The sequence below is a fragment of the Callorhinus ursinus genome, unplaced genomic scaffold (assembly GCF_003265705.2).
Source record: "Callorhinus ursinus isolate GAN/ISIS: 27379988/994484 unplaced genomic scaffold, GSC_fseal_2.0 scaffold25, whole genome shotgun sequence".
Classification (NCBI taxonomy): Eukaryota; Metazoa; Chordata; class Mammalia; order Carnivora; family Otariidae; genus Callorhinus; species Callorhinus ursinus.
In genome coordinates, this window is record NW_027397087.1 from 11,023,755 (window position 1) to 11,050,475 (window position 26,721).

At 34.8% G+C, this 26,721-nt stretch overlaps 2 protein-coding genes across 11 annotated transcripts in view; both read left to right on the plus strand.

The window, feature by feature from the left end:
• Nucleotides 1-17,919, plus strand: part of GOLM2 (golgi membrane protein 2) — a 126,477-nt gene extending 108,558 nt beyond the window's left edge. For 2 of the 7 annotated variants that reach the window (XM_073876924.1, XM_025884200.2), the window contains 2 exons: nucleotides 2,249-2,416; nucleotides 9,284-11,376. In XM_073876924.1, coding sequence (XP_073733025.1) covers nucleotides 2,249-2,416; nucleotides 9,284-9,354 — 239 coding nt within the window. In that variant the 3' untranslated portion in view covers nucleotides 9,355-11,376. Of the gene's footprint in view, nucleotides 1-2,248; nucleotides 2,417-9,283; nucleotides 11,377-17,328 lie in introns of those variants that run through there. The other 5 variants (XM_073876927.1, XM_025884201.2, XR_012373604.1 and 2 more) reach the window with 4 other exon arrangements.
• Nucleotides 17,920-18,464: 545 nt separating this feature from the next.
• Nucleotides 18,465-26,721, plus strand: part of CTDSPL2 (CTD small phosphatase like 2) — a 78,715-nt gene continuing 70,458 nt past the window's right edge. The window contains exon 1 of one of the 4 annotated variants that reach the window (XM_025883922.2): nucleotides 18,465-19,024. The gene's annotated coding sequence lies outside the window, so the exon portion shown is untranslated. Of the gene's footprint in view, nucleotides 19,025-19,047; nucleotides 19,146-26,721 lie in introns of those variants that run through there. The other 3 variants (XM_073876931.1, XM_025883920.2, XM_025883921.2) reach the window with 3 other exon arrangements.

The following is a 26,721-nucleotide window of genomic DNA, read 5'->3' on the forward strand; positions in this document are numbered from 1 at the left end:
GTTCTTTTTTCCTCCCTGGTTTTGGCTATCATAGTATTGGAAACCCTATATGAAGGATTAGCTCTTTCTCCAAAGGTGAAAATTCTGTATATCTGATAGCACAAATTACTTATTTAGCAAAGGACAGTGGTGTGGTCATCCATTCTTTTTTTTTTTTTTTTTTTTTTTTTAAGGAATCTGTATGCCCAGATTTACAACCTTGAGATCAAGAGTCTCATGCTCCGACTGAACCAGCCAAGTGCCCCTGTGGTTGATTTTTCAACCATTCTTGTTACTGATTTTCTGGTTATCTCTGTCTAGTGTCTAGTGTCACTAATTGTAGTATTATACTTTTAGGACAGAATTCAGGCTAGTCAGATCATCAAACACCTATAAAAGAAAGAAACTGTAAATTGTTCTCTTGGAATATTATAAAAGGTATAGGTGGACAATTTTTTGGTTAATGTACAGTAATATTAAATATATTTTATAATAGCTTTTTTAGACTAATTTTTTAGTCTTCTATATTTCATAACTGATAAAAAATAAAAAAAATTTCTTGAGAAATTCACTGGTAACTACCATATTAAAATGTTTATATATAAAACAGCAGTTTCTTATTGCATAAGGATGCTTTAACTGCTCCAGGTATTTAGACCATAATAAATATTGCATTTAAAAAAAGAAAATATAGATCTCTATAAATCTCCCATTTTTCTGCTTACATTGGTGTCATCTATTTTATTGTTAGAGAAAGAAATAATAACAAAAGCCACTAAGATGTTTTGTATTACTGTCATTAGGAGACAAGGTGTCTTTCTCACAAATTAGCTTACATATTCTTCTTTTTTCTGTTTTTTTCCTTTTTAACTCTTTTATATTCATTTCTTTTCTCTAACTCTGTTTTATCAACTTTTCCGTTTTTTTAAGTGTACATATCCAACCTTATTCTGGAATAGATGTAAGATGACTTTATGCTCTTTTTATTGGCCCCAATTACTTAAGTGTCCTGTTGTAAACATGCTCCATCCTTGAAAGGCTATGTAAGTGTGATTTGTTCTTTAATTATTTTCCTGATTAACTCTTTACCCAGAAAATAGAAATATATTGGCCTAATGATGTGGTGAGCTATTTGTAAAATTGACCAATACCTCCATAATTCTTTCCATTTGCACTTAACTTTTCTTCCCAAGCAAAGAAGTCATTAATTTTTTTCCTGAATGTTTCATTGCAATGTAATTCTTAAAAATATAATTCAAAAAATTTTAGACTTATCATAGAAAGTTTTCATAATTTTTTAAAGTCTTAAATTCTTTCATCATTAGTAAGTTACTGTTATTTATATTTTAGGGATTGGAATAAAATTTACTTTATGCTACTTAAATTTAATGTCAAAGTAGAGTTTAACTTATGAGTCAGATCTTAGCGTGCCTAACACTTTTATTTTCAATACTTAGTTGTTGAATAGCTTTCTACAGTAGATACTGTCTATTGCTCTTTTTGGTTTCTTATTTTTATGAATGTGTGCAATGTAACAGTCTCATGTAGGTCAACTTTCTTAAGCTTCCTCTACCTCTGACTTTTAAAAGTCCTATTTAGGAAATGGGAAAGAATAAATCAGAATTACTTGTGCTTTATCTCTTTTTTTTTTTTTGAAAAAAACACATACCACCAGGAATTCTGATGGTTTATTCTTTGTCCCATCCCTCCTTGGAAATCCAAGGCTATAATGTGAGTCACTGTCCCTGAAGGAACCTGAGATAGCCCTCAGTTGTTAGTTTGTCTTAGCATCCAAAAAGAAACTAGCCTGCATAGTACTTGTTTATTTTTACAAAAAAAGTTAGCAAAATTATTTATAGAAAGTAGTATTTCATAAACAATAAAAGACTACAGATTCCAAATGTATTATATCTAGTAGTAAAATTATTTATTGTTCTCTAAAGTGGTAAATTAGACAAATACTTATATTGGAGAAGTTGTTGGTTATTAGGAAAACAGTCCTGAAAATGGTAATCTTTTAAGAAAATACTCACACCTTAAGTAGCAAGTACTAAAATTAACACAAAAGAGAAATTCTCTTTTAAAAAGTTGTTTTCAGTCTTTATTCTTCTTTTTTGTCTTGGATAACCTTCACAAAATGTATCTTCTTTATAACCAGTACCCTGAAAGTTGCCAGGTTTCACTTGTCTACTTTCTGGTCTGCCTCCAGTGTAGATCCCTTCTTTTCTTCTCTCTTTACTCTTGAATTAATCCTCTACCTACTTCACAGGCCGGTTCTTTGATGAGAATGAATCCCCTGTTGATCCGCAGCATGGCTCTAAACTGGCGGATTATAATGGGGATGATGGTAACGTAGGTGAGTACGAGGCAGACAAGCAGGCTGAGCTGGCTTACAATGAGGAAGAAGATGGTGATGGTGGAGAGGAAGACGTCCAAGGTGAGCGTGGGCCTGGCCTCCATGCTGTGACCGTGAAACCCACCTCTAAATTTTTTGGTTGAATTTGTGTAGAATTTTCCCCACTTATTAGTGGCATTATAATCCTAATACAAAGAGATCCTGTAGGATTTCAATTTTATTTTGAAAACAATTTTATGATAGTCATATATGTAGATATTAATTATTTTATTTAAGTATTTTCATTTTAGTTATCTTACATGCATTATTGATATAGTTATAATTTGAAACTCAAGAATATTCAGAAATTTCAGATTTAAATTGTTTGAAATAGCTCTAGAGTTTACCTGAGGCAAATGCTCCCAGAAAATAATTCTTTTCCAATTTCTCATCTGAAAACATTTCATTATTCTAGGTACAAATATTGACCAGACAGCCTTTTTGTTGTAAGGGAAACCCCAAAAGTAATGGTCTCCTCCACACTGAAGATAAGATTATTTCACTAGTGATTCAGTATAGGAAGGCTGTTTCTGAAATTTTTTCTGAGAAGCTAAAAATTTATATTTAATAGTTTGTAAAGATTTTTCTGTTTCATGTTTAATACACAGATTCAACATATTTTCCTTGTTAACTGTGTAACTTCTGAGCTTTTAAGTTATTAAAAGTTCAGAATTTACCTGTGTGCATGCAGCCCTACCCATGCATGCATATCAGAGTATGTTGCATTATTGCAAGTTTTTAGGTTTGTTTTTTGCCTGCTAATATGATTTAGTAGTATTTGTGGAACTTTTTCTCTTTCTGTAAAGTTGATTATGAACATAATGTGTGATGTATTAGATTTTATAATGTGATGCATGAATATTTTCCAATGTAAACTGTCTTGATTTCTTCCTTAACTCTTTTTTTTTCTTCCTTAACTCTTTTTTAAAGTAATCAAATTTTATTTAGGTTCATGAAAAGGGTTGTTTTTATACAACTCAGAAGAAAATATAGTTGTCCTAGAATACTACATAGTTAATAGAAAAAGGGAAACTAGAGACTCTGACTTCCACGTAGGCATTGTTTCAATAGTACATTCTAGTTTTGGAAGAATGGTTGTTGGGAATAGAAAGAGAGAATAATAATTCTAAGAGTTATTTAAGGATACATTAATGAGAACTCAAACACTGTTTGGAGCTATTGAATAAATTATACCCACCTTTTCTATAATCTCATCCATTTTTCATAAATTTTACCATTTTTTCTCATTGCTTTGTGATTTGTTTGGATTATATTTTTTTGCAGTTATTTATAACATTGTTTCCAGGCTTTTTCATGCATGTATACCATATCACCAATTAGATTGTAAGCTCTTGGTGGGCAGGAATTTTCATTTATTTTGCCTTATATTTTGTTTGTATCCTTTTCTGCCATCATATTCACCCATCCCCCCACTCCCCAAAGTACTTAGCATACATAGGGCCCTGGGTAAATGTTGTTAACTGATAATTTTATGCTTTCTCATTGAGTTTTTATTCTTACAACTGTGACTAGAATAATAACCTTTTAACTTCTGGTCTTATAAACTTAGTTTACACTTTAAACATTGTCTAGTTTTCTTTCATAAGAGCTGCTACCTATCATGTCATTGGATAATTTTGAGGTTTTTATTAGAGCAAATAATTTCAACTATAATTGCAAAGCATTTCTTATGTTTTAGGCTATCTTAAAGTTAATGACTTTTATCACAAAATTTCAGTTATTTTTGTATGGCTTTTATCTATAGTAAGTACATTTATCTTCAGTGCCTTCTCTCTTTCTCTCCTATACCCTTCTCCCTCTCTCACCCCCAGTTCTCATTGCCACTTCAGGTCTCCAGTACCCTCATGCTGCTCTGCTTTCCCTTCCACAAGGAAATAAATGCATCAGTTCTAAGGAATATGAGGAAATGACCTAAGATGATACCCTCAATGAAGTAGGGAGAGGATTGTTAAATTTTGGGGTTTCCTCATTTGCTAGTGAAGCTTACTTGAGCTGGGGGTTGCCCCTTAACTTATTTTTTATCCCATTTTGGGGTTTACTAGATGACAGCAGCAGAAGGATAAGATAGCTACCAAGGGGACTTCTTTATCATAGGGGACAAAGATTCAAGAACATCAGCTACAGCAGATGAAGAGGGATAAGTTTGAGTGAACTGGCTAAAAAAGATTATTGTAGACCCAATTAATTTTAAACATGTTTTCAGGGAATCTTTAGATGTAGTATTAACTGTCCAAAAAGTGGGAAGGGACAATTATAGGTGTTCCCTTATTTATCAACAATTTGAATCTAAATGTTTATTATTAAGTTAGAATATTTAGAATTTAAAAGCATTTCTTCATAGTTTCAATGTAGAAATAATGGTCGGGTTTCCAGGCCAGTTTGCACTTGTAGCCAAAGCAGGCAGTAGAATAGAGTGGGAGAAAAAACATTAGTCGGAGTTAGGAGACCAGCTGTGTATTGTTTTTCAAGTCACTTAAACTCTCTGGACCACAATTCTTCATCTGTAATGTTGAACTACAGTAGATGGTCCTTCTCAGTTCTAAAATTCTGTGGTCACATTCATAGTGGAGCACTATCTCTAACACAGGTATTATGGGAAAATGTGTTTCAGATTGGGGCATGCCTGAAACACATCTTCCTCCAGACCCAGGAAAGAAAGTGGAAACTTTACTACCACCAGTGAGACTCTGCAGCTAGAAAGATATCAAAAATTGAAACATGCTGGTAACAGATGGTTGCTACACTTTGTGGTGAACAGAGAATAATGTATAGCCTTGTGGAATCACTATGCTGTACACCTGAAACTAATGGAACATTGTATCAACTCTACTTCAATTAAAAAAACTGAAACATGCACTTCAGAAATACTGCTAAGGTTCTAGCATTAGGGGCTCTTCTCTGCTCTTTCTAATATTAGTAGTTTTTTTTCTCAATCTGTTGGGTCCTTGGAATTAGAGATTCTAGTTGCTGTACTGAGGTTCTGGATTCAGCTAAAGACATTCTAGCTTTGGTGCCCCAAATTCTTGATTATGAAATGGAGATTTTGGCATTATCTCTGCCATTAGAGAGCTAGAGGATTCCAGCTTTATCTCTAATGCTTGTTCATATGTATTGATCATTTGGTACAGCACTACCTATCGAGTGTTTTCTTGTAGAATTAAATGAAGCCTATTTTTCCTGGTTTATTTTGATTTTTAATTCCTGGTTTCCTGAAGCATTCTAAAAGAAATATTATTTTATTTACATTGGTGTAAAAATTCTTTTTCCTGCCTTCTTTTAAGTGACCCAATGAATAGATTAATTCTGGAAACACTATATATCTGATGGATATGTCTTTTAATTCATTCTTTATTGTAATACGGAGATGGATGTTTACATATTCTCTTAACTCTTATCTTTAATCCCATAGAAGTTCCAAGTTTGCTTAATAGAATATGACCTGCATATAACTGGGTATATTTATGGAAGGAAGCTTAACATAATGCTTAAGTGCCTGGATTCTGGAGCTAGATTGCCTGGATTTGAATCCTAGCTCCACCACTTACCAGCTCTATGACCTTTGTGAATTATCTAACCTCTGTACCTCGATATACTTATCTATAAAATAGGGATATAGTTACCTGTTGTTATTTGGATTATATGATTCAAATACTTGTTTAGGACTTAGAACACGTCTTTCGCACTATAAGCACTACATAAATGTTTGTTGAATAATAATTTTTAAGAAGTAAAAGCAAACACAGAATTTTTTTCTTTGGATTGCCTGCTTTAGAGGATAACTGCACTTTGGCCTGTGGATTAATTTGCATATTTTAGTGGAGTCTCACTGCCTTATTACCCCAAGATGTTCTTGCTTGGTAGAGCTTGCTTTATGGAGGTGGTCCTTTCTTGACTTCAGAGGGAATTTAGGAATTATTTAATAAATTATGAATGTTTTTGTATTTCCTTTAATAGTCATTTTATGTTAATGAGATATTTGCAGATTTTGCCGCTTTGTAAAATGAAATAAAATACAATTATATTTAGTGGTTCTCTGTTCTGTATCAGATTTGGTAAGGTAATTTCATCATACTTTACAAATACGTGCTAAAAGGTTGTCAATAGAAATTTGAATTCTGGTTAGAATAGCTACACTGAAAATGGACTCTAGTTAATGTAAATAATAGCTCAATGTAAGAAAAATACAATATTCCAAAAGTCCTGTAGAATTCTGAAAAATAATGTGAAGGCACCATATTAAAATTTGATTAAAAGCATAAATTAATAGAACCAACAAACTCCTCCTTATATTTATAGAAGACTTTGGAAGTAAAGACTGCCTTCATATGCATTATTTTATTTTGAGATAGGAAAACCAGTTGCTATCTGTATCTATTGAGAAGGTAATTAAAGGTCTAAAGAGGTTTAGAAAGTAGCTCAGGTTTGTTAATAAGTGCCTGGGTCTGGACTAGAATTCAGTTTTTCTATTCCTAGAGCTTTGCTCTTATTTTCTTTATAATTATTCACTTAAAAAATCTTCCAACATATCTACTTTTTCCTTTTAATAAATTTTCTGTTAAATTTCTAGGAATTCTTTTTTGTACAGCTGCTTTTCCCACTGCTCCATGGTGATTAAGTTTTCATTTAATTACTGAAGTCCTAAAAGATGTGTTTATAGGTGATGTCCTATAACATGAATCCTAAGGAGAGCTTTCTGGAGAGGTGCCAGTGACTATTTTACTTTTATTTTATTTTATTTTTTAAAAAGATTTTATTTATGGGGCACCTGGGTGGTTCAGTCATTAAGCATCTGCCTTCGGCTCAGGTCATCATCTCAAGGGTCCTGGGATCGAGTCCCGCATCTGGCTCCCTGCTCCACGGGAAGCCTGCTTCTCCCTCTCCCACTCCTCCTGCTTGTGTTCCTGCTCTCGCTCTCTCTGTCAAAGAAATAAAATCTTTAAATAAAAAAAAAACAAAAAAACAAAGATAATTTTGGGGCACCAGGGTGGCTCAGTCGGTTAAGGGTCTGCTTTGGGCTCAGGTCATGATCCCTGGGTTCTGGGATCCAGTTCCACATGGGGCTCCTTGCTCCGCAAGGGGCCTGCTTCTCCCTTTCCCTCTGCCTGTAGCTCCCCCTGCTTGTGCTCTCTGTCAAATAAATAAATAAAATCTTAAAAAAAAAACCCAAAGATAATTTTTAAAGTATAAAGAGTTCTATGATAAGAGATTGGTTAGCATATTTTCAAAATATGCGTGTGATTATGGATACAATTTCAGCCTTTACCTGTAACAGATTTGAGGTTATCATACCTAGTGGATTACGCTATTGAGGATATGAGATCATTTTGTTAGCTTATGATGCAAAATGGTTGCCTGCAATTCTAAATGAGAATTTCTATAAGTTTAAAAGGAAAGTTATTGAGAGGAAAAAAGGAAGTTGGTTTATTTGGCATTTTTTATGAATAAACATAAAGAAGAAATAAGAACACATCATTATGTAAAGTTAATACATACTGCATATACCATATGGCATCTTTCTTGAACAAAATTTTACTATAGGATATACTAGAGAAGCTGAGAGTGGAAAACCTTTCAAATCTAAAAGAACAGATTTCAGAAAGCTGTAGTATACACGTGAATTTGAATTCTAACATATAACTCTTTATATAAAATTATATTTCCTGACAATTATGATAGTAACACCTCAGTCTATCAAAAACGAAGCTGTTGGGTAATTGTAACTGTGAACCAGAAAGTATGAAAAATCATGTTTTAAGGCTGTGGAGGAGCCAAAAGATGTCACGAAAGCCATATACCAAAAAAGAAGCCTCTTTGCTTTGATTAAATTACTTTTCATTCTTGTTCTAACATGATTTTTGTATTCTGAGCAGTCTTATTTCAAAACCTGTAGTTTAGAACAAAACTAGAAAGGGATTGCTACTGGCAGATAAGCTAACAGTAATGTGAAATGACAGGTGATAGCCAAGAAGGACCCAGAAGTACCTGTCAATAGCTAAATAAGTCAAACTCCAAAGTATTATATGGAGTTGTTTAATATAGTTGCAAAGTGACTTTGAGGATCTTACTAACAATATTATAAAATAATTATTTTCTTTTTGGTAAAGAAAAAGTTAAGTTTTGGTTAGTACATTTCATTTAAGAAGTTGCTGGTAAGCTCTTTGCAGAGGAGCAAAGAAATTCACTATAATGTTAAATATTGGGATTCTGAGTAATTTTTATTTTCCTATCTTTTATTTGATAATTTTTATGTGATGAGTATGGATTCATTTTGTAATTAGAAAAAAAGCTGGTTTTTAAAGGCATGAAAATGTCTACAGAATGGATTCTACCAAAACTTTAATTTAAAGGACTAATTCATCTAGTAGAAATATTACATTTTATATACAAGGATCAACTCCTCAATGTTTGTGGGTTCCTAAAGTTTTGCTAACTATATCTAGCTCTACTTCTATCTACTTCTATATCTAACTACTGTCAAAAGATTTGTTAAAATTAAGTAATCTTCCACAATTCATTGTTTTCGTGTAACACCCAGTGCTCCATGCAGTACGTGCCCTTCTTAAAACTTAGTACTAAGTAATTGTGCTAACGTTGGGTATAAAATAATACAAATGCTACCCACTGAAAGAAAATATGTATAATGTAAAAATAAAATAATGATTTGATGAAAAAAATTAAGTAATCTTCCAATATATTGGAAGACTTTGGAAAGCAGACTTTTCACTGTTAAGCCAAGCAACTAAGGAATAGAATACTATTTTAGAAGGCATAAAATAACAAGCAGAAAACTACCCTAAGGCTGAGAAAAAACCTGACGCATTATTTAATTGGTTTTCTGCAAGTGATTTTAAAAATAATGTTCTTGATACATAACTGTTTCCCTTACAGATGATGAAGAACGAGAACTTCAGATGGATCCTGCAGACTATGGAAAGCAACGTTTCAATGATGTTCTTTAAGCCCTAAAGGAAAACTTCAGAAAACCTAAAGTGCTGTAAAATGGAATCATTTCTACTTTGTTGTTTTTGACTTTTGTTGTAAAGATCAGTTGTAAAGATAGATTGAGATAGATTTAAGGAAAAATTTTAATGAAGAATTGTACCCATGTACATAGGTGAACTTTTTCATATTGTATTATTAAAGCAGAGATTTTTTTGGTTATATTACAGTTGAGTCAAAAACAAACTAAACAAAACTGTAATCTTTGCATTTAAAATGAACTAATGTATATTTTACATTTTACTGAGCCTAATTCGTTCCACAAATGAACAAATAGGAAAAATTGGTTGTACAGTTTATATGTTGCACATAGCATAGCCCCAGTGAGAACACTCAGCTGAAAAACTTTTTATACACTATTATATTCTTGCTAGCCCAACAGATGTTCTGTTCTATCTACTCCTCATCTCATGCTCTTCATGGAGTTACACCTAGAATAGTTACATAAAAGAGGGGTTGGAACCTGAAGGCCAAACACTGGGCAGCATGTGTGCAAAATCATTTCCCTACTTCTTTTATTTTACATGAGTGCTAATGTGTTTTGGCAGATTAGTTTTCAGCTGATGCCTGATGGAAGTTGAGGTAACCTGCAAAGACATAACAATATTTATGAGTTTTACCTTACTTAGTTCATGAAATTGTGAAATGCATGATTGACAATGTATTTTCAGTTTTTATTTTTTCACATCATGCTAGTACTGTTTAACCATCATTGGCTAAAATTTTTATATTTTCAGAGTCCAAGTTGGTGAAAATATTCATGATTTAAATGCCAGATTCCGAAAGAAGCTAAATCAACTTGGAAATGAATCTGCAATCAGTATTTCAAAGCTTCTCTGGTAGTTATAGTGATCTTATTTGACTAGAATTTTTCAGAAGTACTAAATAAGGAGTTTTAACAGATTTTTATTAATGCACAGATAAGTAGAAGTACAGTGAGGTCTACAGCCATTTTATTAAAATAGCTTACAAGTTTGTAATAAAGATGAAGAATCTTTGTAATTAATATGTTGTTAAGAACCCATAAACCTCATATTTGCTAGACTTACAAAATTATTTTAAATGCATTTGTCTTTTTTGACACTATTCCATAGAATGCATAAGCTAGTTATAGTTAATCCCTGCTTTTGGATTTAAATCTTTTAAATTTTATCCCCCACCCCAAAATAAAAGGTTTTGATCATACGGAGAAATTTAAGGTTGTTAACTCTGTTTTTCAGAAGTCCTTTTGTTAATTGCGCATAAACGTGAAATGCTTCCCTCCCTGTCCTTTGTGCTCAGGTTGTAGTCAAAAATTCAAACTTAAAGAGGTAAAAAAGCTGTTCACTTATTAGAGGTGCAAAAATTCTTAGACCTCAGCTTGAAATTATTTTGCGACCAGGAAAATATATAGTAATTTATTAAAATTGTTATTTCTACCAAATCAAAATAAGCAATTCATGCCTTTGCTGAGTATAGTCAGGCCTATAATGAAGAGGTATGATAATTCACAGAATTTAAAAAAAAATGCAGTTAAAGGGAATTGATGTACACCTTTTGGGCATTAGGGTGGGAAGATGAATCTAAAACATACTTCTAGTAATACTTTATATTTAATACTGTAAAATCTTTACAAATGAAAACCATGAAATTTCCTGCCTTTGTCATAAAAAGAATCACTTAATATGGTAGCTACTACTTATACAGCAAAATTTCTTCAATTAGTCCAGACATTTTATAAACTGAGAAATCTTGGACCAATTGATAATATTTCTGACTGTATTAACATTTTAGTGCTATAAAATACTATGTGAATCTCTTAAAATTCTGACATTCTACAGTCTGTAATAGACATGCTGGTTTTTATAATATTTTACTTCTGCCTTAAGATTTAGGTTTTTTACATGTATTTTTGCCCGGAATTAAGTGTTAATTTGATGGAAACTCTGCTTTTAAAATCATCACTTACTGGGTTCTAATAAATTAAAATTAAACTTGTTTTACTATTTTGCTGATTCTGATACATATACACATATCACACTCATGTAATGCAAATAGCTACATTTTAACACTAAAATTTGAGCAAATTTATAATACATTTTAGGCTAAGCTAAACTAGAATGGCAGAAAGATTTATATTAGGGTTGTTTATTGTAGTGCTAGTTTATTTAACAAATACTGAATGCTTCCTATCTGCCCAGCATTGTCTTATGTAATAATACTGTAGTGGATAAGATAGACCAGATTTCTGTTCTCATGGAGCTTTCAAGTTGGAGCTGTCAGACAATATATAAGTAAACACATGAACCAGCTAATTTTAAATAATCATAAGAACTATTAAAAATAAAGTTCCAAGGTTTCAAGGTCTCTGAGTTTCCAAATAATTAAGTTTCCACTTAACTGAAACATTATAATTGTGAGGCTAGAGTATCATGAGCAAGGGGAGAGAAATGAGGCTGAAGAGGTATGGTAAGGGTAGGGTAGGGAGAACCTTGTAGGTTTAGGTCACTTGCTACTAATCCATAAAAAGAATATGTAAAATAAAATATACATGGAGGGATGATTCCAGGGAAAATGTGGATACTTCAAAATCATTTCTAAAATATGTACCTTTATTTTAGAAAAATCTCAAGATTGTGTGCATTTTTGACTTGTCCTGTATATCCTATAACAAAATTTTCTAGAATATGAGGAAAGAGAATCTGCAAGAAAACAAAATAAAACAAAAACTGCATAGTTATGAGGGGGATAGTTACTTCCCATAATGGCTAGCCTTGGAAAATTCTATTCCCCTACATATATGTCTGACCCTATGGTTTCAATAAGATAATCAAACCATGTGACATTAACATATTTCCAACATCTAGGTTATTGAGTCTTCACATCAACATTCACTTCTAATTGGGTTATACCCAATTTCTTTTAAGCATCTCCTCACTAAGTGTTCCAAATGAAAATGCAAACAACTATCCCAGAGAAAGGGGGAAGTTTAATGGTCCACGTTAGCAAACTGCATTAAGGACAGGAATCTCCTGGACCTGTGGACAGTTGACACAATTAAATGCTGTTCCCTTCGTTTCACCAACTCCCCTTTCTGCTTCTCTCTACTTGCTACTTTCTTTCACTTAGACCAGCTTTTCCCTCAAACCTCCTAACCATGGCTTCCAGCAGGTCACCTGAGAGCAGCTGCTCCTCTTTCCTTAATTTCACTCCAAAAAATCTGAGGGAAGAGAGACTTTTGTTTCTGGCTATGACTGAGTAATTTGACTAGCCCTCCTGAATTAGTAGCAACTGGACAATATATATGAAGCAACTGTTTTGGGGTAGCACAAACCTGAAACTTCTGAAATAAGGGAAACTTAAGCAATTGAGCCCCACAATCACCCAGATTCTTGTGGTGTAAAGAGGCTGAGCTGAGAAGACAGAGATCATAATGGAGAGCAGCTGAAGTGGAATCAATGGGGTGGGCATGGAGAGGGAGCTATACAGAGAGGTAACCTGAGAAATCCTTGGGGATGCCCACAAGTCCATGGCTGAGGGCTGGGTTGTACGTAATCAGAGCAAGACCACCTGAGGCTTACCAGAAGGCAGTTGCTACAGAGTTGAGAATGGAATGTAGATACCAGAGGTCAAGAAGTGTTGGCCTAAAAGCAGTGGTCAGGGGCACCAAGTTTCTGGGCCTGCCAAGGTAGAGGTCTCTAACAGTTGTGGCATCCAGCTGAAACATTAGAAAGGTTGTACCTTGGGAATAAAGACCATGCTCTAGGGTAAGACCTCCCTACGCCTGCCCTAACAAGCTCTGACAAGATTTAAGGGGAGATAGAGTATAGAGGTTGAGTCCTGCCAAGTTAGAACTTAATGAAATTCCTTGGGCTTCTCATAGATAGGAACTAATAACAAAGTATAAAACCAAGCCTATAATAGTTTTAAGGTAACCACTCAGTAACTGAAGAATCTGCTAAAACAAGAATCTTCACTTTTCAGAACATAACAGAATCCAGAACCTCTATGACATATATACAATGTCCAATATTCAATAAAAAATTACTAGACAAAAACTTGAAATGTGATCCATAGTTAAAAAAATTAGATGGCTATTGTTATTTGTTAATGCAGGTATTAAAAGTTATGTTTAAAGATTAAATGAAAATGTTTTAAATGAGTGAACAGATAGAGGATTTCAGCACAGAAATGAAAATTATAAAAAAACCTAATGGAAATTCTAGAACTGCAAAATATAACAATTGAAATGAAAAATTCTTTGGATGGGTTTAATTGCAAATTGCAATGGTAGTAGAATGAATTTGAAGACATACAAATGTAATTGTATTATAGGTATTTGAAAATAGAGTGTTGAAATGTTGAAAGACCCAGAAATGTGGATTTGAGGTTCATTCAATATTTGACGAGTGCTCAAGATGTTGTCCACCCCACCCTCTAACACATAAGCCTAAAGATTCCATCATGAAAGAACAATCATCATTCTTTCAATTAGTTATTGAGTACCTAATATGTATGGAGAATTGTTTTGAGTACTAGGGATACAACAGTGACAAAGTCTCTGCCTTCATGGAACTTACAGGCCAGAGGGAGAGATCATTATATACTCATATTGATATATGCTATAAGAAAAATAAATCAGAATAAAGGAATAGTGATGGAGGAGTGCTATTTTAAAAGATTTCATTTATTTCAGAGAGAGGGAGAGAGAGCACAAGCGGTGGGGGGGCAGAGGGAGATAATCTCCAGCAGACTCTGTGCTGAGTGCAGAGACTGATGTGGGGCTTGATCCCACAACCCTGAGATCATGACCTGAACTAAAATCAAGAGTTAGATACTTAACCGACTGAGCCACCTAAGTGCCCCTAGAGGAGTGCTATTTTAGATAGGATCATCAGGGAGGGCCTTTCTGAAGAGGTGGTAAGAGAACAAGCCATGTGAATATCTTGTGCAACACTATCCAAAAGAAATACAATACAAGCTACCTATTTAATTTTAAATTTTCTAGTAACCACCTTTTAAAAAACCAGTGAAATTTTGATATTTAACCAATATATTCAAAAAATTACCATTTTAATAGGTAATCAATATAGAATACTAATAATGAGATATTTTATATTTTCTTCTGTACTAATTCTGAAATCTAGTGTATATGTTACATTTACAGTGCATCTCAATTTGGACACAGAATTATCATTGGAAATATTTGATTGGCATTTAGCATTCATAAAATTTATATTTGAGTAAGTATGTTCACCTACTCATGTTCCAAGCATACTTAAAAATTTTCCAATAACTGAACCAAGTATTAATTTTTTTTCAGTAGACTTTACTTTTTAGGGCAGTTTCAGGTTCAGAGCTAAATTATGTAGAAAATAGAGATTCTCCATACCCCATTTCTGCACACATACACGCACACACACACACACACACACACACACACACACACAGCTTCCCACAGCGGTGTAAAATTATTTGTTACAATTGATAAACCAACACTGTACACACATTATCAACCGAAGTCAGTTTACATTAAGATTCACATTTTTTACTGTAAACTCTGTGTGGGTTTGGACAAATGTATAATGACATGTATCTACCATTATAGCATGCAGAATAGTTTAACTGTCCAAAAAATCCCATGTGTTCCACTTACTCCTCCTTCCTTACCCCTTACCCTGGCATCCACTAACCTTTTTACTATCTCCATAGTTTTATTTTTTTCAGAATATCATATGATTGTAACATACAGTATATAGCCTTTTCAGATTGGCTTTTTCACTGATTAATATGCATTTAAGATTTCCCTATGTCTTTTCATGACTTGATAGCTCATTTCTTTTTAGCTGATTAATATTCCATTGTATGGATATATCACAGTTCACCCATTCACCTATTGAAGGACATCAAGGGTGCTCCAAGTTTTCACAGTTATGAATAAAGTTGATATAGACATTCATGTGTAGATTTTTGTGTGGACATAAGTTCAACTTCTTTGGGGAAATACCAATGAGCAATTTTCTTATTGTATTAAAATACGTATAATGTAAAAGTTACCATTGTACATTTACATGTAAAATATACAATTCAGTGGCATTAAGTACATCAACAATTAAGTACATCAACAATGTTGTGCAACCATTAACATTAACTAATTCTAGAACTGTTTCATTACCCCAAATGGAAGCTCTATTAAGCGTGCAGGTATTAATTTTAAATTTAAGCTAATTAAAATGAAGTAAAATTAAAAATTTATTTCCATAGTCACACTGCCACATTTCAAGTGCTCAGTACCCACACATGGCTTGTAGCTAGTGGCTGTTGAATAGCACAGGTCTAGGGGAAGAGAAGTAGAAGTAGAGAAACAATAAATACAAAGTCCTTGATACAGGAATATACTTTTTCAAAGAACAGTTAGTTGGACAGTATGATGGGAATACAAATAGCAAGAGGTAGGGAATATAGTAAGGTAGCCAAGAGTGACCTAATGAAGGTCCTTGCATGTCATAGTAAAGATTTTAGATTTTAAGGGAGATCGAAAATTTATAAAGAGGTTTAAAATGATCACTTTGGCTGTGTGTTAGAAAGACTGAAGGAGGTTCAAGAATGGAGCAGGAAGACTTAAAGTATTCCAGGTCAGAGATGACGGTCCTTGAACTAGGGAGATAGCCAGGATGATAAGTGTTTGGATTCAAGATATATTTTCAAGGTTTAGTTTATTGCACTTACAATGGACAGGATGAAATATGAAAAAGAAACTGTATCCTATAAGGTGGAAAATACTAAGAGAGAAATAGGTTTGAGAGAAAATTAAGAGTTTAGTTTGACCATGTTATGTTTCACTTGATCATTGCCATCAAGTCATTGCAATTTAGAGCAAAATGGCAGTTCTGATATTTCAATATTATTACTTCCTTAATGAGTTGTAGTAAGAGTGATAAAGTATATCACACAGAGAATTAATATAGGAGTGGATTGTGAAGTGCCTTATATATCAGATAAATGGTAAATATAGTCCATATACTGTGAAATAAGGGACTTTTTGAAGGATTCTGTTGAATATCCAAGATATTTCTATCACATTGCTTAGTGAACATCCTATTTCATTAATGTTTTCATATAGCAATAGTTATGTATAGTTTAGAAAGCATGCATGTCACTAGGTTTTTCCATTAATTTTTTTTCCTATGGCTACTGCTTTGTATCTTAATATACTTCAGATTTTTTTAAAGTTCATATTTTTAAACCTTTATTCTAAAATCTTGGACAGGATTTTTACTGAAGCTGAATGACATTAACAACCATCATTTAAGGAGCAAGGAAAACACCTTAAGTGTTTTCCATAAATAATCTCATTTGATCTTCACAACAATCCACTTAGATATTGCCGAAAAGTGTCTAGTGGAGACTATTAGATGTAAATGAAGGTGAAAATCAGAACATAATACAGTTATCCTGTGAAAAAATGGTGTTAAAATGTTAAAAAAATTGCAAAGGCATTTAGACTTGCTACCAGCAGCCTTTCTAAACTTAACATCTAACAATAACAACATTGCCACAGGAGACAGTAGGATGTAGTGTAATGAACAGAAGGAGAGCTTGAGTCCTGATTGTATTTCTTACTAGAGGATTGATTGTCTTTGGGTAAGCATCTGTTTTTCCTTTTTTCCTCCCCTCTCCCCATCTTCAAAATATTTCAGTGTCTTCAGCTGAAGAGTTGAAGGGTTGTTGGGAAAACCAAATTGCATATAAAAGCATTTTGTAAATGGCATATTTAAGTTTTAGAAGAGAACACTGGGAAGTTATTACTACTGGGAACATTTTTTTCCAGAAATATTTCCAATTTTTACCTGATGTAAAAATTATTTTGGTAATCAATTGTAATTTTTAAGTCTGTATTCTATTGCTTTCCATGTTACAGACTGGATAATCAGTAACTGTTGACTTCCAATTAGTTTTTCAGGAATCTATTATTTTGTTGACTAATACCAGTTCTGCACACTGTTACACCACGGGCTGTCAATCAATGTCTCATCCAGAGCATTTTGTATTAGGAAGATACCGGGTGCAAATGAACTCTGAGCTCTGACAGGATCTGCAGTATGTAAGGCTTTCAGGAGACAACCCACCCGCTCCACACTTTGAGACAAACAACCAGATTCACAAGGGTTCTCTGCTTACCTCAGTCTCATCTCTCTCCACTATCTTCCCCTCAACTCCTGTATCCCTGGTGCACAGAACTATTTCCCTAACTGCTCAATGCAATCTCATTTTTGGATTTTTCCATCTGTTTCCTTTACCTAGACACCCTTCCTTTGTAACATCAACTCCTCATGTCATCTCATGAAACCCAGACCCCCAGTTGTACGCCTGTCAAGAATTTCTTGTGGTCATTTTAGCACACTGTATTTAAATTGTTTACTTGTCTTCTTCAATAGACTGTGAACTCTGGGAAGGCAGGGTCCGTGTCTGCCTTGCTGTATCCCTCGCATCTAGTATGATCCTCACACACTGTGTTTTTTCAATAAATATTTCTTGATTGAATAATGTGAATGGCCCGGAGTTTTAGTAAACAGATGATGCTCTTCCAACCACTACGCTTGGTTTTCTGATATTCCACTAGGGCTGGACGCTTGGATTGATACATTTTCACCCCGGAAGGCTGACGGTCTTTAGACCCAGGCATGCAGGTAGGAACTCATTTGCCTGAATGATCTGACTTCTCGGCCGAAAGACCGCCGACATCGTTTGGAGTCGAGTGGCGTGAGTTTGTATGACAGATCACAAGCAACTGCAATGCTCTTTAGGCAGGGAGCTGGAAAGAGGACCTTTAAGGGCCACCGGATCCCTGGAAAGATAGAAGGATTCATCTCATCACGGCCTCCGGCAGCGTTCTCTACACACTACCTCCTCCAGCGCGCCAAGGCGTTAGTCCCACCCTGTCCCACTTGGCTCCACCCACCTGGCGCGCCGGGGTTACTAAACCCTAGCCGCCAGGGTAAGCGACGCGTTCCTAAGCCCCGCCTCCGGGGCGAGGGCGCGCTCCCCCTCCCAGCTCTGCCTAAGCAGTTCCGTTAGCAGCGGGAGGAAAAACCGTCTTTCGGGTCCCCGCCTCTTCACTCCCAACGCTTTACTCCCTACTCCCCCTGCAAGCTCTACACAGCCAGCTACGGAGGCCCCTAAAGTACAAATATCCCCCAGGCCCTGGCGTATCCTGATAGGTTTTGTCCTTGTTCCTCCAATCGGTCCTAAGGGCCTGCGTTCAATTTTTGCCAGGGATCTGGCTTGTGAGCTGGTTCTGGCGGCAGGAATTCAAGCGCTCTTTACGGAAGCAAAAGTTGTTTGTTTTTTGTTTTTTTGTGTGTGTTTTGTTTTGTTTTGTTTTGCCAGTGAGGCCTCCCGCATTCCTTCCCTCCCACCTCGCGGAATTGTGGCGGGAGGGGGAGGAGGAAGTCAAGGCGCCTGCGCGGAGAGGCCGCTTTCCATCCGGGTCTCTGTCCGTGCGGTGCAGCAGGTCGGTAGGCGGGAAATGGCGACTGGCTGAAGGAGCTGGTTCTGTTGCTGCTGCGGGCTAAGCGGGAAAGACACCACACATTGCGCAGTCGGGACCATCGCCGGAGCCTGAGGACACTTTTCTGTCGTCACAGTTAGGTAATCCCCCTCGTCCAGACACTGCCGCTGCTTCCAACCTTAGTCCTCCTCCTCTTCCAGGGCCGTCTGCCGGGGTCTCCTCCCCTTCTTAACCCGGTTCTCCAGCGGCTCCGGTGCCTTGGTAGGCATGCACTATTGGCGCCTTGTAAGTGCGCCGTGTGGAGCCGCTCTTCTCTGGACTTTCCCCTGGGAACAGAAAGGGAGCTCACTTCCCGCCAGCTTCAGCTCCCAGGCTGCGGCCTGTGTTGTGATTTCTGGGGTTAGATTTCACTTTGCTACCCACCCCCACCCCGATCTTAACGTTCCTAGTCCCAAACCCTGTGGTCCCTCCGGGTAATTGGGTTAGATCAGCTTTTCTAACCCTGGCCCACCTAATGTTTTCGATATTTCATTCTTTCTAGTATGGTGCTTTTAGGGGGGCGTTGCTCTTTCTCAGTTTTTATAAACATCTTTTGAGGATCTGGAATTAGAGATTTCATCAAGTTCTGTTTATCTTCTATACTCTTAAAATGTTGAGTTGACATTGTTACTTTTTCGAATCAAGAGTTGTAGTAAAGGACAGCCCATGTGGAAGGCCTGTGGTTTCTGTAGTGGTCAATTAAGGGTGAATCTTATCGGCCGTAATATTCGACGCTTTCTTTGGGTGTTAAATGACTATATGGATGTTTACTTTTTCATTCTTGTCTAGAATTCTGTGGTAAATAATTGCATAAGTAAATCGTGTTTATTTACTTCTCACCCTAGTGGTGGCTGGATGTGTGAATGATGTTAAGCACTTTAGAGTACCTTAGGGAAGCCTAAAGAGATACTGCTCGTAAACTGCCCTAAGATCCTGAAATGAAATGTACTTGGTAAATGTTCCTCCAAGGCAAGGATTTATCTTTCTAGTGCTAATAAAGTGGTACTATGATTACTGCCCAATATGGGTATACATATTAGTGACTTAAATGATAGCTGTATCTTAGTAAATTTCAGACTGTAGATTTTTGTATATAGTTTCCCCATTCTTTGCCAAGTTTTAAATTTTCGTTTGTTGTCCAACTGTAATCCTTATAAAAACAAGGAAACCGCTAGTTAAAGCTAGTTTTATTACCCCCCCTTTTTTTTAACATTGCAGACCAGTTGTCCTAAAGAGAAGTAATGAGGAGACTGTTGATGTTTTTCAGAATTTGTTTTTCCATCTCATTGGATTTGGGGCCTTGGTGGGGTTTTTTTCCCCCTTAACTAGTCAAATTAAATTTTTAAAATATGGTTCATTTTACACATCAGTCAATGTTTATAACTCAAAGGTTTTCAGTTCTCTAGGTTCAGTTTAGAAGACTTCACTAATGTTAGGTTATTAGGATTAAATTTCAGTGATAAACAAGAACACACCAACTTCATTATAGTTGTCATTTGGTAGATTCCCCCCAAGGTCATAAAGAAAGTCAAGGCCAAAGTAGCCCTTAGGTGAAGCAGTCTTTTAGGATTGAATTGAACCTCATACTTGTCTTTTAGGACCAAAAGAATAGGGGGTGGGAAGTGGAGATGAGGGCATATTGGATACTTGCTGAGCCTATTTGTTTAAAGAACAGGGCCAAATATGTGACTTAAAAGAATGTAAAATAAATTATTGGACTCGTGTAGATTTTATCTCTGTTTTAATGACCTTTTTGGGTAGTTTATAAAGCATTGTTTTTAATAAAATTTGGTTTACAGATAGTTGAGTAAGCATTGTATGTAGATTTTGTCTTCAAGAATTCTCCCGAATTGTTTTAATTCTGCATTCATTCAGTACCTGTGCTCTTTTCATACTCTTCTCAGTATGGGTTGAAAGGTTGTAAGAGCTCTAAGTGGTATAGTCCTTAATCTCTGTGGACTTGTAGCTGTATAGAAATTCCAAATAGAATTGTATAGAAAAACTAAATAGGATTGGTATGTTTTATAATATTCTACATAATGTCTCGGGCATTTCATTTGAGCATTCTTTTTCCACTGTTAAGAAATTAGGTATTGGGAAAGTTTTTTCTCCCAAATTTATCTAGCTATTCTCATGTTTGAGATTTCTGGTCTAGAGGTTTCTTCACAAGATTATTATAGAACAAAATCCATACAGTTCTGGTTTTTAAAAAATAACTTGGACCTGTTGTTCAGAAAGATGTACTAGGCTCTAGACTTGTAACTATAGAATTAATTGCAGATTGAATGAAATGGTATTAAATCATCTCAGTCATAGGAGACTGTACTTTGGATTAATGCAGTCAAGTGGTTTGTTAGAATTTGAAGTAAACAGTCTAATTATATTTGTAATTTACCAAGTTGTGAAAAGCGTAAAGTAGAAAAGACACTATAAGTCATAAATATCAAATGTTCTGAGAAGGCCTCATATATGGTGTGCTAAGGTAATTATTTTGGATAGGTTAAAAAGTAACCTGACCATTTTAGGGGCTCCTCCTTGACCCAGTTGGTAGAGCATGTGACTCTTGATCAAGCCCCACGTTAGAGGTGTATAGAGATACTTAAAAATTTTTTTTAAATTAAAAAAAATTACCTATTTTAACTGGATTAACTACAGAGGGTCATTTGCTCTACTATGAAAATGAGAATATTTAACAGATATAGGACTTAGAATAAAACCATACAGTTGTAGTTTTAGTTTTCACTTGACATTTGCCATAAGGCATATATCTAAGCCAGACATATATTCAGTACTGGTTGTATATGACTACATTAATTTTTAGTTTAAACTGTATTAAGTTGTAACTGGATCTACATTACAGTTAGGTAGATTAGGTGGTTGACTGTGTAGTATAATTTGAGAATTGCCAGTGCCAAACTTTGTGTGTCTCCTGTGTGTTATGGGATTCTTTTTAAAATGATCTGTTTAAAATCACAAATTTTTCTGGAAGAGAAACTTTAAACTATTATCTTTTATTGGCAATATTATCCCATATTAGTTTCTCAGATAAACTTGCTGATCCACAAACAGGTGAGGGTTCAGGGGCAGTGGAATGTAGAAGTAAGCTTTTATGTACTTATTGATCAGGAGAGGTGTGGCATATAGGAACACTGACTAGCAGAGAAAGGCATGGTAGGGGTTGAGTTGTAGTGAGAAGCTTGGGTTTCTTGGAGTCCTTTAAGAATCTTGTGAATCTGACAGTAATAAGGGGTGAGACTAAGTGTGGTCTAAAGAAGAATGGTAGAACTGTGAGGACAAATATGGCTTATAGGTTTGGCCAGCCCTTTTGTTTGTTTCCCTCATCTGCAGGTCCCCCAGTTAGTATGGTATTTTTAGAAGAGTGGAGGGAAAAACACTGATATGCCACTGAAAAAAAACAGTGTTGTAAAATTTTTATGTAATGAGTCCTTTAACTTTATTATAAGGTCACAATAGGCCAGTTGAGTATATTTTGGATCCCCTGTTTTATGGTATTCATAAACTCTCGTATTAATTTAGAGAGATTGTAGGAAAGGAAGTATGTCGAGATTAAACATGAATCATCAGCAGTACTTTGACTTGAGGTTCTAGCAATCAGGTTTTCATAATAGCTATAATAATTTTAGTACAAGGAAATGTGTTTACTACTTTAAACAAACATAAAGCTGTGCTATTAGAAGGCACTTGAATACTTAAGAAATAATTGAGATTAATATTTAGTAATAGTTGCTTATATAGTTTAGGAAGAATGTTTTTTTCCTCTGGACTAAGTACTTCCATATCAAGAAATTCTTTGGGGGGTGTCTGGGTGACTCAGTTGGTTAAGCGTCTGCCTTGGGCTCAGGTCATGATCCCAGGACTCTGCTCAGCATGGAGTCTGTTTCTCCCTCTGCGCCTCCCTCTCTTCGGGCTCCCTCTCTCTCAGATAAATAAATTAAATCTTTAAAAAAAAAAGGAATTCTTTGGGAAATAAAAAAAGCAGAGATGGTGCTAAAAGTAAGTAAGGAGGGGAAGATTAAGACCCTCTTAGCAGCATAATCTGATATTTTAATTTTCTCATGTTGACCAGTTTAAGTAATCTTTGAGTAGGAATTTTTATGCCTTATTGAAAAAAGAGTCTATTATTTTTTTTAAAGATTTTATTTACTTATTTGAGAGAGAGAGCACACGCATGAGTGGGGTGTGGGGAAGGGCAGAGGGAGAAGCAGATGGCGGCTCAGTCCCAGGACCCTGGGGTCATGACCTGAGCTGAAGGCAGATGCTTAACCGACTGAGCCACCCAGGCGCCCTGAGTATATGACTTGTTAAAAATATCCAGAACACAAAAGTATCTTTTTAGTTGAGAAAAAACTATGGTTATTTGTTATAGTAGTAATTGTTTTTTTTCCTGGTATTCCCCAAATATGTATGATTATCCTGTTGCATTGAAAATGATTAACATCTCACTGACCTTACAAGTACCTGCTTTAGTATATTTTGTTAAATAAGATAATTATACAATCCTTTAATTTTCTGAGATACTGATAAAAATTATTTGATAAATATTCACAATCACATTTCAAACAATTGTGCACTTTTTCCTTATTGGGAGTGTACCTTTTTATTTATTTTTTTTTAGTCATAGCAAACAAAAGGTACTTCTGTTAAAGAATTATGATTATACCTTGTCTTTGACTAGTTTATTTATTTATTTTTAAAGATTTTATTTTTAAGTAATCTGTGCCCCTAATGTGGGACTCGAACTCATGACCCCAAGATCAAGATTTGCATGCTCTACTGACTGCCAGCCAGGTGCCCCTACTAGTGATTTAAATAGAAATACACTCTGGGTGCCTGGCTACCTCAGCCCATAGAACATGTGACTCTTGATCTTGGGGTTGTGAGTTCAAGTTCCATGTCGGGGGTAGAGTTTACTTAAAAAAAAAAAAAAGTTCACCCTTCATAGATCTTGTCTTTAGTTTCTCTCCATCAGAATGACCAGTTTTTATGTAGTAGGTAGTATAAGAATAGTAGGGATTATTTCAGATACTGTAAATGTATTTTGGGCAAAGGCCTTGGTGTTTTACTACATAATTTTAAAGATTTTTAGTTAATAACTTTTTCTTTTTTGTCCATCTCATTGGTTCTTTATAAATTAATGTTTTCTGCAGGTTTCAGATTTCTACTAGCCTGAGAGTAGGTTTAATATAAAATTAATTTTCTTTAAATAGAAGTTTTAATCAGAGAGTATAAATAAGTAGCTATATTTCTCCTCTTGCTCAGTTTTGGTGAGAACTACTTAAATAAACAGCACTGTTAGGAAAATTCTGCTAAAATTAAATTCACTTTTTTTATTTTCAAATTTTCGTTGTTAATGTATTTAATAAGTACATTGTAATACGTATATATACAGGTGACCCAGCAAATTAAAAAACAAAAATGTTGGAATATATATATGTCCTAGAAAGGATAGTAATATGATGAAAAATGATAGATTGGAGTGACAAAGTTCCTCTGTGCTTTTTGAGGAAAAAGAAAAGTTTCTCATGAATATTATGGTACTCAATTCTTAAGAATTCAGAAATTACATTTTTGCTAACACATTGTGTTATAAAGTGTTATTGATAGGAATTTCTTTCATACCATGTAGTTGAATGCCCCTTTTACAAGATGTTTAAACTATATTTATTGGAGGTAGTTAAAATTAAAACAGTCTCCAAATTACTGTTCTTTTTTTTTTAAAGATTTTATTTATTTGACAGAGAGACAGCAAGAGGGAACACAAGCAGGGGGAGTGGGAGAGGGAGAAGCAGGCTTCCCACTGAACAGGGAGCCCAATGCGGGGCTCGATCCCAGGACCCTGGGATCATGACCTGAGCCAAAAGCACACGCTTAACCTCTGAGCCACCCAGGCGCCCCTCCAAATTACTGTTCTATTAAAGATTAGGTTAAAGAAATCAAAAATGTCCTCAGCAGGACATACTACATCATGCTATCCATAACATATATTGATTTTGTCCTAAGGGTATTTCTACTGAGGACATACAAGGTTTTAAGTTGGGGTACTGCTAGTAGTATTTTAAAGCATATATCTGAAAGACTGTGCCTTAGTATTTTCAATGATTAACAAACTGAATACCCTCTATTCTCATAGAGTGTTTTAGTCATCACTAATTTAACAATCCACATATTTTGTTTCTCCAGAGAAAAATAATTGATCATGGATTTAGAAAAAGCATTCTTTGTTGTTCTTGTTCATCAAAGCAAACTTTGAGAGGAAAAAAACCTCATAATTTAATCAACCTAACTCAGCAGCTTTTATTTTTTGTATATTCTCTATATTTTGACAAATGCTTTTGACTATAAGTTTATTATATTTAGTAGTTTCTGAAGAATCCTATAAGGTTAGCTAATAAAAAAAGACAAAATCATATATCAAAAATAGTAATAACCCAAAAAGACCACCTATCTTTATCACACACTTTTTTGGGGAAGGATTTGATGAAAACTCTCCTTGTATTGGAGTTGATGCTTATATAATACCCCTGTACATACTCCTGCTCTAGTTGACTTTTGACTTTTATTAGGTGGTAAGTGGGAGGGACAGAGAAATCTCTTCCTTCTCTGAAGTCATTTAATGAAAGCTTAGGGAAGTAGTGGAGATTAAAGTGGACAGTCGCAATACCTGAAGCTGTTGATGTCATATTAGTCAGGCTAGAAATATGCTGTGAAAACAGATGCTGACACTTTTGAAAATGTTATTTGGTATCAATGAAGGCAGTGATTTTTAGCTTTTTCTTTCATAATATAAATTTTAATATAAATTTAGTAGTGATACCATTTGTAATAGTATAAATTAACAAACCCATGGAAATCTAGAGCTAAAGGAGACCAAAGGGGTCATCTAGTCCAGTAAAGCCTTTGTTTTATTAATGATGAACCATTTTGAAGATTTTTTAACATGTAGTAAATGTTTGTCTTAATTAGGGTGCTTTGGGATGAGTTGTATGTAATAGAAGGAAGAAAACAGTTCAGATTAATTAATGACTCATTTCCCATTTTGGCAGCTTTTTTCTTTTGGTAAAATTTACATGTAGTGAAATGCACAGATCTGATGTCCAGTAACAACTTCTGCTGTTGAGGAAATGAAATGCTAGAGTGATTGCATGATTTAATCATTGCCTGATCAGTGTCACAGCTAACTAATGATAGATTCGGGACGGGTACCTCCCTGTTAGCCCTTCAGTATCTCCCTGAGGAGGCTAGTCCATAACCTTGCATGCATATATTCTTTATACAGCTAAGTATAATTTGTATATACCTAAATTTTATGGGAAAACCCAGACTTTCCTTTAAAGTTTGATTTCTGATCTTTTTACAGTTTTCTTTATATTTATTATCTACTTTTATTTCCCTCTTCTCTGCTTTATTCAGCAAATACTTGTTTAAAGGATACACATCAGTTTAGTCCTAGATAATTTGTTAGGAATCCTTTATATATGCAGTGTGCTCTTTTGTTGTTTTGATAGAAATTTGCGCACTCAAGACCTCAATAGCAAATTATTGAGTTTATGCTTGTAGCATTATTATAATTTTGTTAACATAAGATAATTTGTAACTGTAATTGTTTGCTTCAAATATTGCTTGGAATCAGGGATTTTGTGAAGAGGAAGGAAATCTTATGAGGAAGGAACATTTTTAGTTTTATTTATAGGTCTCTTTTTTGTGAGCAGGAATTGATTGCTGCAGTGAGGATTATTTATGTTTTAGTGACATAGTTTTTTTCCCTTTCTCTGGTCTC